The 15,350-nt window shown below is 36.9% G+C and overlaps 1 protein-coding gene and 1 long non-coding RNA gene across 2 annotated transcripts; one reads left to right on the forward strand and one right to left on the reverse strand.

Annotated features, from left to right (window-relative positions):
- Positions 1-1,260: 1,260 nt before the first annotated feature.
- LOC141688938 (putative lipid-binding protein At4g00165) lies at positions 1,261-1,875 on the reverse strand. Its single transcript, XM_074493087.1, has one exon. It carries the CDS (start codon positions 1,775-1,777, stop codon positions 1,385-1,387), a length of 393 nt encoding a protein of 130 aa, XP_074349188.1. The 5' UTR covers positions 1,778-1,875; the 3' UTR covers positions 1,261-1,384.
- A 12,053-nt stretch (positions 1,876-13,928) lies between these two features.
- LOC141690314 (uncharacterized) lies at positions 13,929-15,073 on the forward strand. The gene is made up of 3 exons (XR_012562719.1): positions 13,929-14,004; positions 14,158-14,224; positions 15,028-15,073. It is a non-coding gene; the product is annotated as an uncharacterized LOC141690314 (long non-coding RNA).
- The last annotated feature ends 277 nt before the right edge of the window (positions 15,074-15,350 follow it).

Consider the following 15,350-nt stretch of genomic DNA (forward strand, 5'->3'; position numbering starts at 1 on the left):
TACATGTACAAATGCAGTCATATCATGTAGAATTAGAATTAGATATGATTCTCCAAGATACATGCATAGTTCTTGATTAGCCTCTTCAACATATAATTTTTTACAAGAACATGGAAAGAGAGTTCTATTGGTGGGCAGTATTGTTGGCGAGGTGAAGGACATGAATGAAACGCCTTTGATTGAACTGGGAGTGACAAGATATAACCAATTAACAGAGGGACTCTTGTTAAGAAAACGAATGATAATCTGTTACCTGCTCTTTCACTGGATCCATGGTGTTAACAGAGTTGTGCACCAGACTGATATTAATTGTTGCATTTTCCAGAGTTGTGCACCAGACTGACTCCTGTCGGCATGAACTTGATCCATGATTTCCTCTTTAACTTTGCAGGCGGATTATTATTTTAACCAACCTGAATATGAATATGCAGCCACTTAAATTTGACAGCAATTGCGTATGCAATTGTCTAATTCACATTTTCATTCAACTTTTGTGTCAGCGTACTTCATATATGACCAATTTGCATGGGGCAAATTAAGATTAGGTAACCCCCAACTTAACACATTTCCGTGCATGATCATATACGTGCTAAGCTGAACAATCTTAACAGAGTCCCTATAAATAACCCCCCTACAATACTACGGCCTGAGCTATCTCACAACATCCGTTAATTCGATTCAAGCACTTGTGTAATTTATATACAAGACTTCCACCAATATTTTGAAAGATGAGTTTTTTTATGGTACGTTGGGCTTTTTTTCCAGTCATAGTATTAATTCTCAGCTATCCTTTTATAAATCTAGTGCAAGGACAACCTTTGGGACCAAGTGGTGGCTCAACTCCATCTAGGACAACACCACTGCAGCCTAATAATCCGACAGCACCACCTCCAGCCAACTGTAATTGTCCTGTGAGTGTTCTTAGGTTCTCAACATGCTCTCTTTACCTTAAAGGGGCACTGCTTTTCCGTCCAGTTTGTTGTTTTAAATTAAATATCCTTACCAATGAACAAATTGCGTCATGCATTTGTTTTGCAGAGAGAACTAAGTTCTTAGGATTGACTACAGATAGCTCAACTGCTGTTAACAACTTACTAACTGCATGTAACCGCGTGTAGATACAAATACAATAGCTTATTTGTCAAATTACTACACATATGATTATGTTTAATGTCTGTAAAATGTTGAAATTTTATTACTAATAAACTTCTGTTGTGGCCTTATCACACTAGGGGGTTGGAAAAGTATTGATAGCACATATTCCCTTTGAATTTAAAAAATTTATTGATAGCACTTACATAGAACATTAATTAAATGCAAAAGAATAACGATACAATTTATTTTTTACACATCAATAATACCATCAGTGGTAGTAGTAGCAGCATCATGCACAAACAAAGCCATCAGGAACTTTCTTTCCGCATGAATTTACAAGCAAACTGAGAGCAACAGGCACTTTAAGCTTCACAACCCCGACAACATTAGCCTTAATCACCGTACATAAACATACTGCAGCTTCAACATCTGCTAGACCTTTCAACAATGCACAACATTCTGCGCTAGGTTTAGCACCGATTGTCTCATGAACCAATCCTAGCCAGTCACCACAAACACCAAACTTGAGGGTATCTTTGGGGCACTTGGCCTGAGTTTTCGGAACATTGGGATTCCCTGAGGAACCTGTTGGAGGACATGTGAGTTTGAGGCATGTAACAGTGCTAGTAAACAGAATACTATTAAATAAAATAAAAATATACATTCCCTTCATAGATACCATATCTCATAAAAGCAAGGTGAATGTACTAGTTCTATCAGTGCCTGAAAATGAAACAGGGGATTTAAAGAAGTTGGGGAAAACTAGTGGACACTGTGATACATTGGACTTGTGTTTAGCAACAAACTTGTAGGGTAACCCTGATTGAAGCAACCACATGCAAAGAAATTGGCTTCTAGTACTTTAGGCCATCTCATATTATGTGATCAGAATTTCACAAGTTCCCAATCTTATTTCACCTAAAATCTAGATAGGGCCTACACGTTCCCCGACCCCGAACACGTCAACGGTCCACATTCAAGGTACAAATCCTTAAATTCTAATGAGAAGCCTATAAAAGGCTGATCAAAAGGTGTTTTGGGGTATTGATTTTTACACACATATATACCTATACACACACCACTCTTATTTGTTTAATTCCTATATTGCCCTTCTTCTTCAAAACCCTATCTCATTCTCACACCAGAGGCACCGCGGGGCCGCCACCCCCCTCCGATTCTGTTTTTCAAGAACCCATCCCACAGCTATACCACAAACACGGTTATTTCTGCACTACTGGAGGTCGAATCCGGATAGAAGAAGGAGAGGACCCCGGGAAGGATTGGAGTTATCATTCGCGCTAGAAGGAGGGGTCGAACCTCCGCACGGTGGTGTTGTTGTTTTCAATCTCTCTACTCCACCCAGGAGACCAGGATCTTCCCTCGTAAGATTTCTGTTGACCTTTTCAGATCTATATTGTGTGACACATATGCTTTTATGATATCATTAGTAGATCTTATTTAGCCATATTTTCCATAATACGTGAACACATATTGGGTCATAGTTGTGATCACTACACCCTTTAGATCTAAACTTACGTATTGTAGCACGAGCTCACACTCTGTTTTGCTGTGATTTTTACGTATTATTGGAAAGTTATGACTACGAGGAAGAGTAAGGCCTCCATTTCTAAATTGATTCTGCCTCCAATCGCCCCGCCCTGGGACGGATATATGGAGGATGTGGAGGAAGAGCCCCCAACAACCCAAACCCCATCTCAATCCCTCCAACCATGAGATCAGAGAATAACTATTGAAAATGTAGCTTATAAGTATGCCGAAACATCGGCGAATCCCTGGGGAAACATGACCCCGAAAAAATACAAGCTGCAATGAACTTGTGGAAAGAAAAGAATCACCTTCAGCCCAAAACCCGTCCTGGGGACCAGGAAGAAGAATAATTCGGGGAAACCCGCGGATCTGTCTTGGATCGGATCGCCAAGAATATGAAGAGGCCAACCGATGATGCCTGGGATGAAATTAGAAAAGCCACTATTCGGGACCGGATCCGGAAGGAGGAAGAGGCTAAAGCCAAAGAAATCATTGAAAAGAGAATCTGTAATAACCCCAATTTTTGGAATTTTTGAAACCCTTATGAATAGTGATTTTGCCGATTATGCTGAATAAGAAAACTTTTCATACCACACTATGTAGGGGTTCTTTTATTGATCTTCTGAGATATTATTAGTACTCTATGTGGTATATAAGTGTATGTAAAGATCGTCAGAATCCAAATCCGAACACTTTGATTTTTACCGAAAATCCACTAGATACCGAAAGAATTGAGTATAAGGTAACATGGTTAAAGGATTTAAATTCAAGGATTATAAGAGAGGATCATTAAAGGATTATAAGATATTGAGAAAGATCTAGGGGAACCCAAGTAATAAGATCCCGGATGTGATCCCTCAAACAACGAAAGAGAACAGAGTTAAGCGAACCGTAAAACAAATAAACGACCAAGGGACAAGCACATATAAGTAGAATGGGAAGGAAGCTTCCAAGAAAAGCTAAAACAAGTGGTTAAAAGATAAGGTGACATCATCAAACCTTAAGGGAAAGACATGTGGCTTGGAGGTGAGGTCATCCAAGTGATGTCATCACTTTATCAAAGCAATCTCCACCAAGTATTCATTTCAGAAACACCAAAATCAAAAGCAACCAAAACAAACTCATTTCTCTTCTTCCCCCATCTATTGCTCTCGGCTTTTCCATGAAAAGCAAAGGAAAAATTTCAAAAATCAAGCTACACACCTTCATAATTCAAGAGGTTTGTTTCTTTAGCTTCCATAATTCATAACTTAGATGAGCCATAAGTTTAAGCTCAAGATTCCATGTTTAACATAGCTAATCAATTCATCAAAGTTCTTGGTGAATAGTGTTTTTCAAGAACTTTAAATTTTGTTCTTGAGTTTTTGTTTAGATTAAGCTTTGGTAAGGACTTTCAAGGGTGATTCCAAGCTAAGTAGTTACTCCCACTCACAAGGAAGGTATAATCTCTTAACCTAGATTTGTTATTGAATGATTAAGAGCCTAATATGAGTATTATAGTTCATAAGAGGCTTGATTGTTGTGTATGTAGAGATTAGTTGGTTTTGTGATGTTTTTGGAGTTGTAAATCTTGGTTATTAGTTAAAGAACTTAAGAATAGTTTTAGTTCATGTTTGAGATTAATATAAATTGGAAAAACTTGAGGCGTTGGGGCTGTTGTAGTGAGGTATGGATGGAGTTTGGTTGTATGGTTGAGTTGTGGTTGGTTTGTGGTTGATTTGGAGTAGGATAAAAATTGGTAATCGCGTAAACATAGCCGTCGTAATATCCGATTTACTTTAGACTGTTTTGTTCTTAACATCAGGACCCGAGAACTCACTGTTAGGTTTTGACCACTGCCATTATTAGATAGTTCATGTTACGAGCTTCGTTTTGATATGTGGTTCGTTTGAATCCGATGTACGGTTTAGGAGAAACGACCGTTTTAAGTAACGGCGTTTCGCGAACGAACCATTACCCCTCGCCTTACTTTGAAACCTTGGTTAAGGACTTTAAATGACTAATTGGGATATGAAACAATTAGGTTAAGTGTATTAGGCAGTTGGTAAGGTACTCGCGAAAGAATCGCCTTAAAACTCTTAATGGTTAATTTATTAAAAATGGTGGAGCCGAGGGTACTCGAACGACTTAGGTGATTCGTTAAGCATAGGAGTGACCATAAGCGAACGTTAGGGTTCAATTGGTTAAAGTCTAGTTTCTTAAGCGACCGGGGTTTAATTCCAACTTATGTTGTTATTCATAGGTTATCGGACCCACTCTAAGCTTAAGTCTATCCGGGAGCACTCAGGCAAGTTTTCTACCCGTTATACTGTTGTTGTGATGTATACATATGTATATGCATTATCTTGTGATAGATGCATGGTGGTTAATTAGCAAATCTTGCGATATATTGGAGCATGTGATATGATATATATGCATGTCTGTTTCGTAATCTTGATATATATTGTTGATTCAATTGCTTATAAGTTGCATAATACCTATGCTAGAGATAAGCAGTAGTTGCGTATACCCTTAGTATAGGGGACCCAAAGGTGAATATTTTTCTAAACCGGGAGTCGATTTTCCCGAGTATAATATATATATATATATATAGTAAAGTTCTATGGAGTCCACCTTTTAATTGGAGTCCTCGGAGTCCATATTTGTTCTGCAAATAAAATATCTTCTAAAACGTGTTATCTTGCAAAACATGTTTCACAAATATCATTATTTCAATAAAATCATGTAAATCTCATATATTTACAAGTGCAATATGTATGTTCTGTAACATGGAAATTTATGTTCTACAAACTAAGCATGTTTTGTAGAATAATATATTTTGAAACGTTCTACTTGTAATATCTACGTCATTTGCAAGATTTTCAATAAAATTGTGATATTTGTAGAATATCATTCAAAAAATAATATATTTTGCAGCAATTTAAGCTATATTTTACTTGCAGAACATATGTGGACTCCAAGGACTCCAATGAAACACGGGAATATATTGATATAGTTTTCAAAACTATTAATCGAATAAGGTTTATTCGATAACTTTATTATTTAATGAATATTACTTGAATATTTATTCAAGGACTTATGACTCAGTTTATATTATTTAATGAATATTACTTGAATATTCATTCGAGGACTTATGACTCAGTTTATATTATTTAATGAATATTACTTGAATATTCATTCGAGGACTTATGACTCAGTTTATATTATTTAATGAATATTACTTGAATATTCATTCGAGGACTTATGACTTAGTTATATTATTTAATGAATATTATTTGAATATTCATTTGAGGACTTATGACTCCGATTATTTATTAAATAATATTCTTTATTTTATTAAAGAATAATGTTTCGATAATCAAACTTATTTTCGATTATTCAAATAAAGATCGTACTTTCATATAAGTATATCTTTAGTTATTTATTATTCATTTCAAGTATGAGTCTAAAAACTTCTACTTCAATTATTTTTATAAAGATTATCCTTTATGGGAATATTATTTAAATAATAATATTCAGATATTCTCCAACATATTGGGACTGATTTATTTTATTAAATCAGCATTACTTCAAACATTCTTAAAAATGTTTTCGAGTCTTCAAAATGATTTTCTAAAAGTTAGAGCGGATCCCAAAACTCATTTTTATATTTAAGATCTTCCTTTCGAAGGGGATTTAAATATTCGCTCAAAACCTGAGGGATTCGGCTCTGTGGTGTATTTTATATTCGCAACGAGGTTGCTATTTTGATAAATGAATTGATTACTTACCCAACGTTCCGGAAGTAAGTCCATCTATTGAGTCGGCATAAGCAACATGGGCTCAGTGGGCGTCCATGAAAGTGTAAGTGGCTCAGTGGGAGTCCATCAATGCGTAAGTGGCTGTGTGGCAGTCCAGCATAGGTCCTAATGCGGCCAGGGTGATGACTAGTGGGGAATTCGTCCATCTACTAGTAGAAAAGGTTACTTATTGGTATCTTTGCCTGATTAGCAAGATATCAGGTTTATGCCAAGGTTTTCTCCTTTCCAAATTCATTGGATATTACAACTCTGTTTATAATTTTCATAACAGAGGTTTTCAAGGAGTGTATGAAATGTGTATATATATATAGGTGTGTATATATATATCAGGACTTAATGAAGTATCTCGTAACTTCATTATTTATAATGATATTTCAAAGATTGAATCTATTCAAGTCTTATCTTGTAGTCTCATCAGTGTGATGAACTTTTGAAACTAATTAAAACTTGAACGGTGGTAGTTCAAGTAGTATTCGGAAAAGATATAAGTATATTGGAGTATCTTGTAACTTCATCTTTTAAACTTATATCTAGTAAATGATTACCTTATGCATATCAAATATTTTCAGAAAAACATTGAGACAAGGTTAGATATATGAGATCACCTTGCAACGATATTTTTATACAATTATAAAATGGAACTCTGTGTATATTATACATGTCAGAGGATTTCAAAGATTGTGAAAAGTATATATGTATGTATATACTGAATATTTTGCGACTTGGTCGCGTTAAGATATCAACTTGGTTCATTTCTTCTTAACCAAGACTTTCTTGAGTACTATGAGAATGCTCATATATTGTTAATTATTATACATATTATTTCGGTGGGCTTGTTGCTCATCCTTGCTTTCTTCTTTCATCACACAACAACAGATAGACAAGATGAACAGGATCAAGCTCCCAATTCACGAGTGGATAGGAAACGTTCCGCAGTTTCCTGTAGGCGTTGATGCCGCCGTAGCTGAGGTAGGAACTACCAATAGGCTAGGTTTTCAACTATTGATGTACCAGACTTATGTATATTATGAATTATAATAATGGCAAAGAATATGTAAATTTATTCAGAAACCCTTTTAAGGTGTAATGACTTATAATTGTGGAATAAAATGACTTGTGTTATTTTTGGTATTCATCTCTGAGACTATAACTTGTGGTGTGTGTGTATATTGTGGGGTCACAGTACGTAGTAGTTGGTTGACTGTTAAGATTAAGTATTGATAAGGGAAATGGAACTCGTGACAACCCGAATCCCCGACCCCGGATTCGGGGGTGTTACAGAAATGGTATCAGAGCAAAGCGTTATAAACCTTAGAGATGATGTGACGTTAAGATAATAAGTTCACTAAGATAATAAGAACTCTTGCCAAGTTCATAGTCGGGCTACTTAACGTAGTACTAACAGTTAAAACCCTTATGGGAACCCTTATAAATATCGTGATAGAAGCGTAGTTCGTTATCGTATATGGTAGCGGGACTCCGAACCCTGAGGTTGAGGAGCAACAACGCGATGATGTTTTATTACTAATTGGAGATCGGATTGTGGATCCGATAGAGCGTCCTAATGCAGGACCGGATGATGTTCATATTGAGGATGTAGCGGTTGAGGATTTTGTCCTAGAAGGGATTGTTGCTGGGGAGGATCCCGTGGAGGATCCTGACAAGAATGAATAAAGGACCGCTGAGGAATTGATGACCATGGTTAGGGAACTACCAGAGGTAGGATTGGCCGGTCACTACCGGAGGTTCGTTCAATTTTGAAAAGATAGTAGCCCTTTAACGCGGCTTACTCGTAAGACTGAAAAGTTTTAATGGACAGAGAAATGCGAGAAAAGCTTTTAAGAACTGAAGCAAAGGTTGGTGACGGCCCCTATGTTGGCGTTGCCGGATGGAAAAGGAGATTTTGGGATGTGTAGTGACGCTTCGTATAAGGAATTAGGGTGCTTCTTATACAGCACAACAAGGTAATCGCGTACGCGTCAAGACAATTAAGGGAATATAAAATTCGATATCCCCACCCATGAGCTTGGGCTCGTGGCAATAGTTTTGCGCTAAAGATTTGAGGCACTACTGGTATGGAGAGAAGTGCGAGATTTACATTAGCCATAAGTGCTCTAGTACATTTCACGCAGGAAGAGCTCAATATGCGCCAGAGGGGGTGATTGGAGCTAATCAAGGATTACGATTATGAGATTCTTTATCATCCAGGGAAAGCCAAAATGGTGGCTAATGCCCTTAGGGTAAAGGAGAGACTCAAGATGATATTGTCTTTGGGAGAATTGATAAGAGATTTTGAGAAAATGGAATTAGAAGTGAAGGTAACCGGAGCCGGTACCGAAAAGTTGTTTGAGAATGCAATACAACCCGAATTATTGGAAAAGAACATATTATGCCAGAAAAAGTGATGAATGAAGGCAGAGAGCCAACAAATAGATAAGAGATTAATACCGAGAAAGATGATAAGGGAATAATGAGGTATTCCTATAGAATTTGGGTTCCAAATGTTCAAGAGCTTAAAGATGAAATCTTAGATGAAAGCTAGTTTGAGGAATAAGATTTAGAGCAAACCCTGAACGTGATAGTCAGGGAGGTCGCCATCAAGATAGAAGGAACCCATAACATAATGGAGTGGAAAATAAGGATTTAAAACATGTAGGATGACCCCGATTATGGGGAGAATGAGGGAACGTTCAGACTAAGGAAACGGGAGTCGAGTAAGGAAAGGGGACCCGAGACGGTACTCCTATACGACAATTTATGGACCTTTTTAGACAGAAGTTAGACTTTTATCCCCAACCACCACCTTGAGGAAAAAATGCGGTGAGAAATTCTTTCAGGTTCTTTAAGTCGCTAAGCTCTCAGAGTTCCAAGGAACAAGCTGACCCAGTCGAGGCAAGAGCCTGGCTAAAGGAAATACAGGAATCATTTGAGATTCTAAATGATTGACGAATCACAAAAGACTGTTTTTGTCACTTACCCTCCTAAGAGAGAGACCACCCACTGGTGAAAGACCAAGAAAGGCACGGAGCAAGAGGTTATGATAAACTGATTAAAGTTCAGTCAAAATTTTTTTCGAGAAAGTAAATTCCAAGGTTATGGAGATAGTGTAAAAGCTTTAAGAGCCAGAATAAAGGTGGACGAATATGATGAATTATGAATCTAAGATTGTAGAAGTTGTCAAGATTCGTCTGGAGGACAAGAATCCTAGAACGACGTGATGTTTGAAGTCAATGATTAGTAGGTACGTAAAATCATTGAAAGAGAAAGGAAAATAAAAAGAAACTGAAGTGAAAAGGAGCATAAAGGCAATAGAGTTTGAGGAATGATAAGGGAGTCGAGTATGAGGAATCTCTAAAGACTCGTAGTAATAGAAATAGAAAAGTATATGATCGTTAGGATGAGGATGATTCACCATGAGTTAAAGTTGATGGTTGAAGGCATAAGAGATATATATGTTGTACCCCCTTCAAGTTGGAAGGATTCGGGGAAACCTTGGGATAGTTCGAAGGATAAATAATGAGACGCGGATAGACTAAAGAGACAAGAAAGTAAGAAATTAGGAAAATTGGATGAAGGAAGTGACCTTCAAGAATGTGAAGTGTAAGACCGGTGGCATGATACCCAGAAAGGGAAACGCGAGGTATGAGAGATATCCCAACATTGAGATGACTGTTGAGATAAACAACAAGAGTAAATAAGGAATTATTAAGAAGAAGTTCACGTTGAAAATGACCAATATCTTCCAGGACATCCCTGTTGTCATTACCAAATTAGGAAACAAAAGCGGATAACCGTTGTTATCTTTTGGAGGCCATATTGATTGACCTCATTTTGAATACATATGTTATTGTAAAATTAGGCATATACTATCGAGGTGGGAATGATTGAATAAGACACCCTCATCAGGGATATATGACTTGATTTATCCATGGAAGGATGCATGTACTTTTTCTAAAGGTGGAATTAAGGATAGAACACCGGTAACTTAAAATGAATCCTAGGGGAATGCATAAAGGTTGACATTTCACCCTTAACAGGGATAGTATGAGTTTGACAGTATGAATTGGAAAGGATTAAGGTAACAACAACCTTTAAGGATCAGTAGAGAAATTTTTCAGAAGTATATAGACAATGATTCTGGTATTAGTAAATGGTATTTTGATATGCCCTGTATCTAGGGAATACAGGAGGAACGATTCAAGAATAACCTAATAGGTTTTACAAGGAAAAAAAGTAATATTCAAAGTTCTCAAGAATAGAAATTTTGATAAAGGAAATATGACATAATTATAATGATGCCAGGTGGGCACGTGTTGAACCATAAGAAAGTATAGATCGACCCAATGAAGGTCGAGATTGGTGAAAACATGTAGGACCCAAGATAAGAGACGTCCTAAGTATGATCGAGAGTCAGTTGTGACAACGTTAACCTCTAAAAGACCGAGGCAATAACTTATGGAAAAATGGTGATATATTTTTTCACCAAAGTGTAAGGAATAGCATTTTCACGTAAGTAGTGATTGGAAATGAGGTAGAAAATTTAGTTGAAGATCATTTAAAAGACATTGATTGTAAGGAAATTTTACTATCAGGAAAGGCCAAAGAGGTGGCCGACACTTTAAGTGTAAAAGGACAATCATAGGCGCTCGTGCCAGAGGAATATAGTGATAATGGTTGAAGCCGTGAAGGTTGTATTATGGTTTGGAAGATTGACGTTCCTTCTGATGATTGTGCAATACCCAACGGTAATAGTAGTTTGGTAAAGGTTTAATTCGTGTAATCGCCATGAGCGGGCTATCTATCTTAGAAGGTCCTATCTTGAGAATAATCCAGGACCATGTTTCAAAAAGGACTAAACGAACCTTTGAGTTAAGTCTTCTATTGAAGGCATATGATTAGGAATGGTATTAACCTGCTATCGTTGCTTTGATTGAAACTCTTCTGCAATTTTATCTGCTTCATGTCATGAAAGTATGTCAGGATCTGGAGTGTTCTTCATGAATTATAAATGGTGATTATGTTAACTCCTTAGAAGAATTTGATACGACTGGTATGGACTCCGTATGGTTAACTATTAAGATCCATGGAAAACGAATGACTACAGTGGGTCAGCGATGGACCATAGTAATGCAGCAATGATTCTACGAGTAATGAGTCGATTACAACCGTAAGAGTTGTATTAGAATGGATGTTGAGATTGAGTACCACTAATCGGGTCGTGGTGATGTATAAGTTATCATTGGTAGACTAATTAAGTTGATTATCTACCTATTGAATATTTATTCCTTCTTAGGAATAGAGAGTCGTATAACTATACGAAGAAGGTTGCGGTGCAAGCATAGAATTCTAATAACGATGATGTCTAGAATGAAATCCCAGATTCGATTTTCGATGTCAAGGGAGTTTCAAAGGTGATTGTGTATAAGCTCGAGGAAGAGCATGAGTCCATAGAATGATGGACGGAATATCAAAAATAATTAGGCATGTGAAATACGATGCTATAATGCTTAATGTTGATTTATATACATATATGTTTTGTTCTCCTATGATAAACCTCTATAGTTCAGAGGTAGATTTCAAGCCAGATATTTTGTGGCAGTATATATTTTAATATATATACAATTCTCTTCAATTCATTCTTTTCTCTCCTTTTCATTTCATGTAAGCTGAGAAGAACAACCCTTCCAGATGGGGAGGTATTGTCGAATGACTATCTATCTGTGTGATAGAAGCCTAGTAGGATACCATCTATCATTTAATTGCTTGTCAAGTACTAAAGGCTAGCCACCTTCTGTACTAACTATGCGATATAACAAGTGTTCATGATCATAGTGATCTCTCAACAAATTCCTTTACTTCTATATGATGGATCAAGCTTTCGAAGATAGAAGCAGCTAGAAAGGAAGTAGTATCAGTACGGTGGTATTCTGATTCTAACACGTTCGTGATACTAAGGTTGACGTGGTTATTAAAAGGTTATAGAACGCTAACGAGCAAAAGTGTAACCAGTATAGTATTATGTACGGAAGATAGTAACAACTACGAACTGGAAAAGAATGGGTATTGAGAAGCAAAAGCTATAACGCTAGAAGCTATGATGAGAGTCGGTGCAGTAGACTTGAAAGAATTTGGAATGATCACTTAACGCGGATTAAGTTTTCTCACGATAATCGATCATATATCAGTATTGAGGTATCGCCTTATAAGATCCTTAAGGGAAGACAATGTCGATCTCCCTTATGATAGGATGGAGTTGGAGAGCGCAAGATGCTCGGACCAGCAGTGGTCCAAAGGACCAAGGATATAATAGATTTAATCAGAGGACGGCTGGTAGTAGCCCAAGATGGGCACACGAAGTATGTTGATTTGACACAAAAGGACAATGAATAGGAAGTAGGGGACCTAGTGTTGTTATAGGTATTCCCTTAGAAAGGATGGATGAGGTTCGGAAAGAAAGGAAAGCTAAGCCCACGAATTGTTGGACCCTTTAAGGTATTAAGACATATTGGGAAGTTAGTATATGAGCTAGCCCTACCCCCGAACATGTAGCATTCATAACGTGTTCCACGTATCAATATTAAGGAAGTATAATTCGGATGCCAGACAAATAAGGGCATATGAGCGCATAGACATGCAACCCGACGTAACCTATATGGAGCAACTAGGAAAGGTTATAGGTTGAAAAGGAACAAGTGCTTGGGAGAAGGGCTATCAAACTAGTCAGAGTTTGATGGTAGAACCACAATGTGGGAAAATTGACTTGAGAGTTAGAAAGTGCAATGCTAAGAGAGCATCCCTATTCATTTTCTATCCGATTCCGGGACGGAATCCTTTTAAGGAGGGGAGACTGTAATAACCCCAATTTTTGGAATTTTTGAAACCCTTATGAATAGTGATTTTGCCGATTATGCTGAATAAGAAAACTTTTCATACACACTATGTAGGGGTTCTTTTATTGATCTTCTGAGATATTATTAGTACTCTATATGGTATATAAGTGTATGTAAAGATCGTCAGAATCCAAATCCGAACACTTTGATTTTTCCCGAAAATCCACCAGATACCAAAAGAATTGAGTATAAGGTAACATGGTTAAAGGGATTTAAATTCAAGGATTATAAGAGGGGATCATTAAAGGATTATAAGATATTGAGAAAGATCTAGGGGAACCCAAGTAATAAGATCCCGGATGTGATCCCTCAAACAATGAAAGAGAACAGAGTTAAGCGAACCGTAAAATAAATAAACGACCAAGGGACAAGCACATACATGTAGAATGGGAAGGAAGCTTCCAAGAAAAGCTAAAACAAGTGGTTAAAAGAGAAGGTGACATCATCAAACCTTAAGGGAAAGACATGTGGCTTGGAGGTGAGGTCATCCAAGTGATGTCATCACTTTATCAAAGCAATCTCCACCAAGTATTCATTTCACAAACACCAAAATCAAAAGCAACCAAAACAAACTCATTTCTCTTCTTTCCCCATCTATTGCTCTCGGCTTTTCCATGAAAAGCAAAGGAAAAATTTCAAAAATCAAGCTACACACCTTCATAATTCAAGAGGTTTGTTTCTTTAGCTTCCATAATTCATAACTTAGATGAGCCATAAGTTTAAGCTCAAGATTCCATGTTTAACATAGCAAATCAATTCATCAAAATTCTTGGTGAATAGTGTTTTTCAAGAACTTGAAATTTTGTTCTTGAGTTTTTGTTTAGATTAAGCTTTGGTAAGGACTTTCAAGGGTGATTCCAAGCTAAGTAGTTACTCCCACTCACAAGGAAGGTATAATCTCTTAACCTAGCTTTGTTATTGAATGATTAAGAGCTTAATATGAGTATTATAGTTCATAAGAGGCTTGATTGTTGTGTATGTAGAGATTAGTTGGTTTTGTGATGTTTTTAGAGTTGTAAATCTTGGTTATTAGTTAAAGAACTTAAGAACAGTTTTAGTTCATGTTTGTGATTAATATAAATTGGAAAAACTTGAGGTGTTGGGGCTGTTGTAGTGAGGTATGGATGGAGTTTAGTTGTATGGTTGAGTTGTGGTTGGTTTGTGGTTGATTTGGAGTAGGATAAAAATTGGTAATCGCATAAACATAGCCGTCGTAATGTCCGATTTACTTTAGACTGTTTTGTTCTTAACATTAGGACCCGAGAACTCACTGTTAGGTTTTGACCACTGCTATTATTAGATAGTTCATGTTACGAGCTTCATTTTGATATGTGGTTCGTTTGAATCCGATGTACGGTTTAGGAGAAATGACCGTTTTAAGTAACGGCGTTTCGCGAACGAACCATTAACCCTCGCCTTACTTTGAAACCTTGGTTAAGGACTTTAAATGACTAATTGGGATATGAAACAATTATTTTAAGTGTATTAGGCAGTTGGTAAGGTACTCGTGAAAGAATCGCCTTAAAAGTCTTAATGGTTAATTTATTAAAAATGGTGGAGCCGAGGGTACTCGAACGACTTAGGTGATTCGTTAAGCGTAGGAGTGACCATAAGCGAACCTTAGGGTTCAATTGGTTAAAGTCTAGTTTCTTAAGCGACCGGGGTTTAATTCCAACTTATGTTGTTGTTCATAGGTTATCGGACCCACTCTAAGCTTAAGTCTATCCGGGAGCACTCAGACAAGTTTTCTACCCGTTATACTGTTATTGTGATGTATACATATGTATATGCATTATCTTGTGATAGATGCATGGTGGTTAATTAGCAAATCTTGCGATATATTGGAGCATGTGATATGATATATATGCATGTATGTTTCGTAATCTTGATATATATTGTTGATTCAATTGATTATAAGTTGCATAATACCTATGCTAGAGATAAGCACTAGTTGCGTATACCCTTAGTATAGGGGACCCAAAGGTGAACATTTTTCTAAACCGGGAGTCGATGTTCC

This window comes from Apium graveolens, chromosome 10, assembly GCF_009905375.1.
Source record: "Apium graveolens cultivar Ventura chromosome 10, ASM990537v1, whole genome shotgun sequence".
Taxonomy (NCBI): domain Eukaryota; kingdom Viridiplantae; phylum Streptophyta; class Magnoliopsida; order Apiales; family Apiaceae; genus Apium; species Apium graveolens.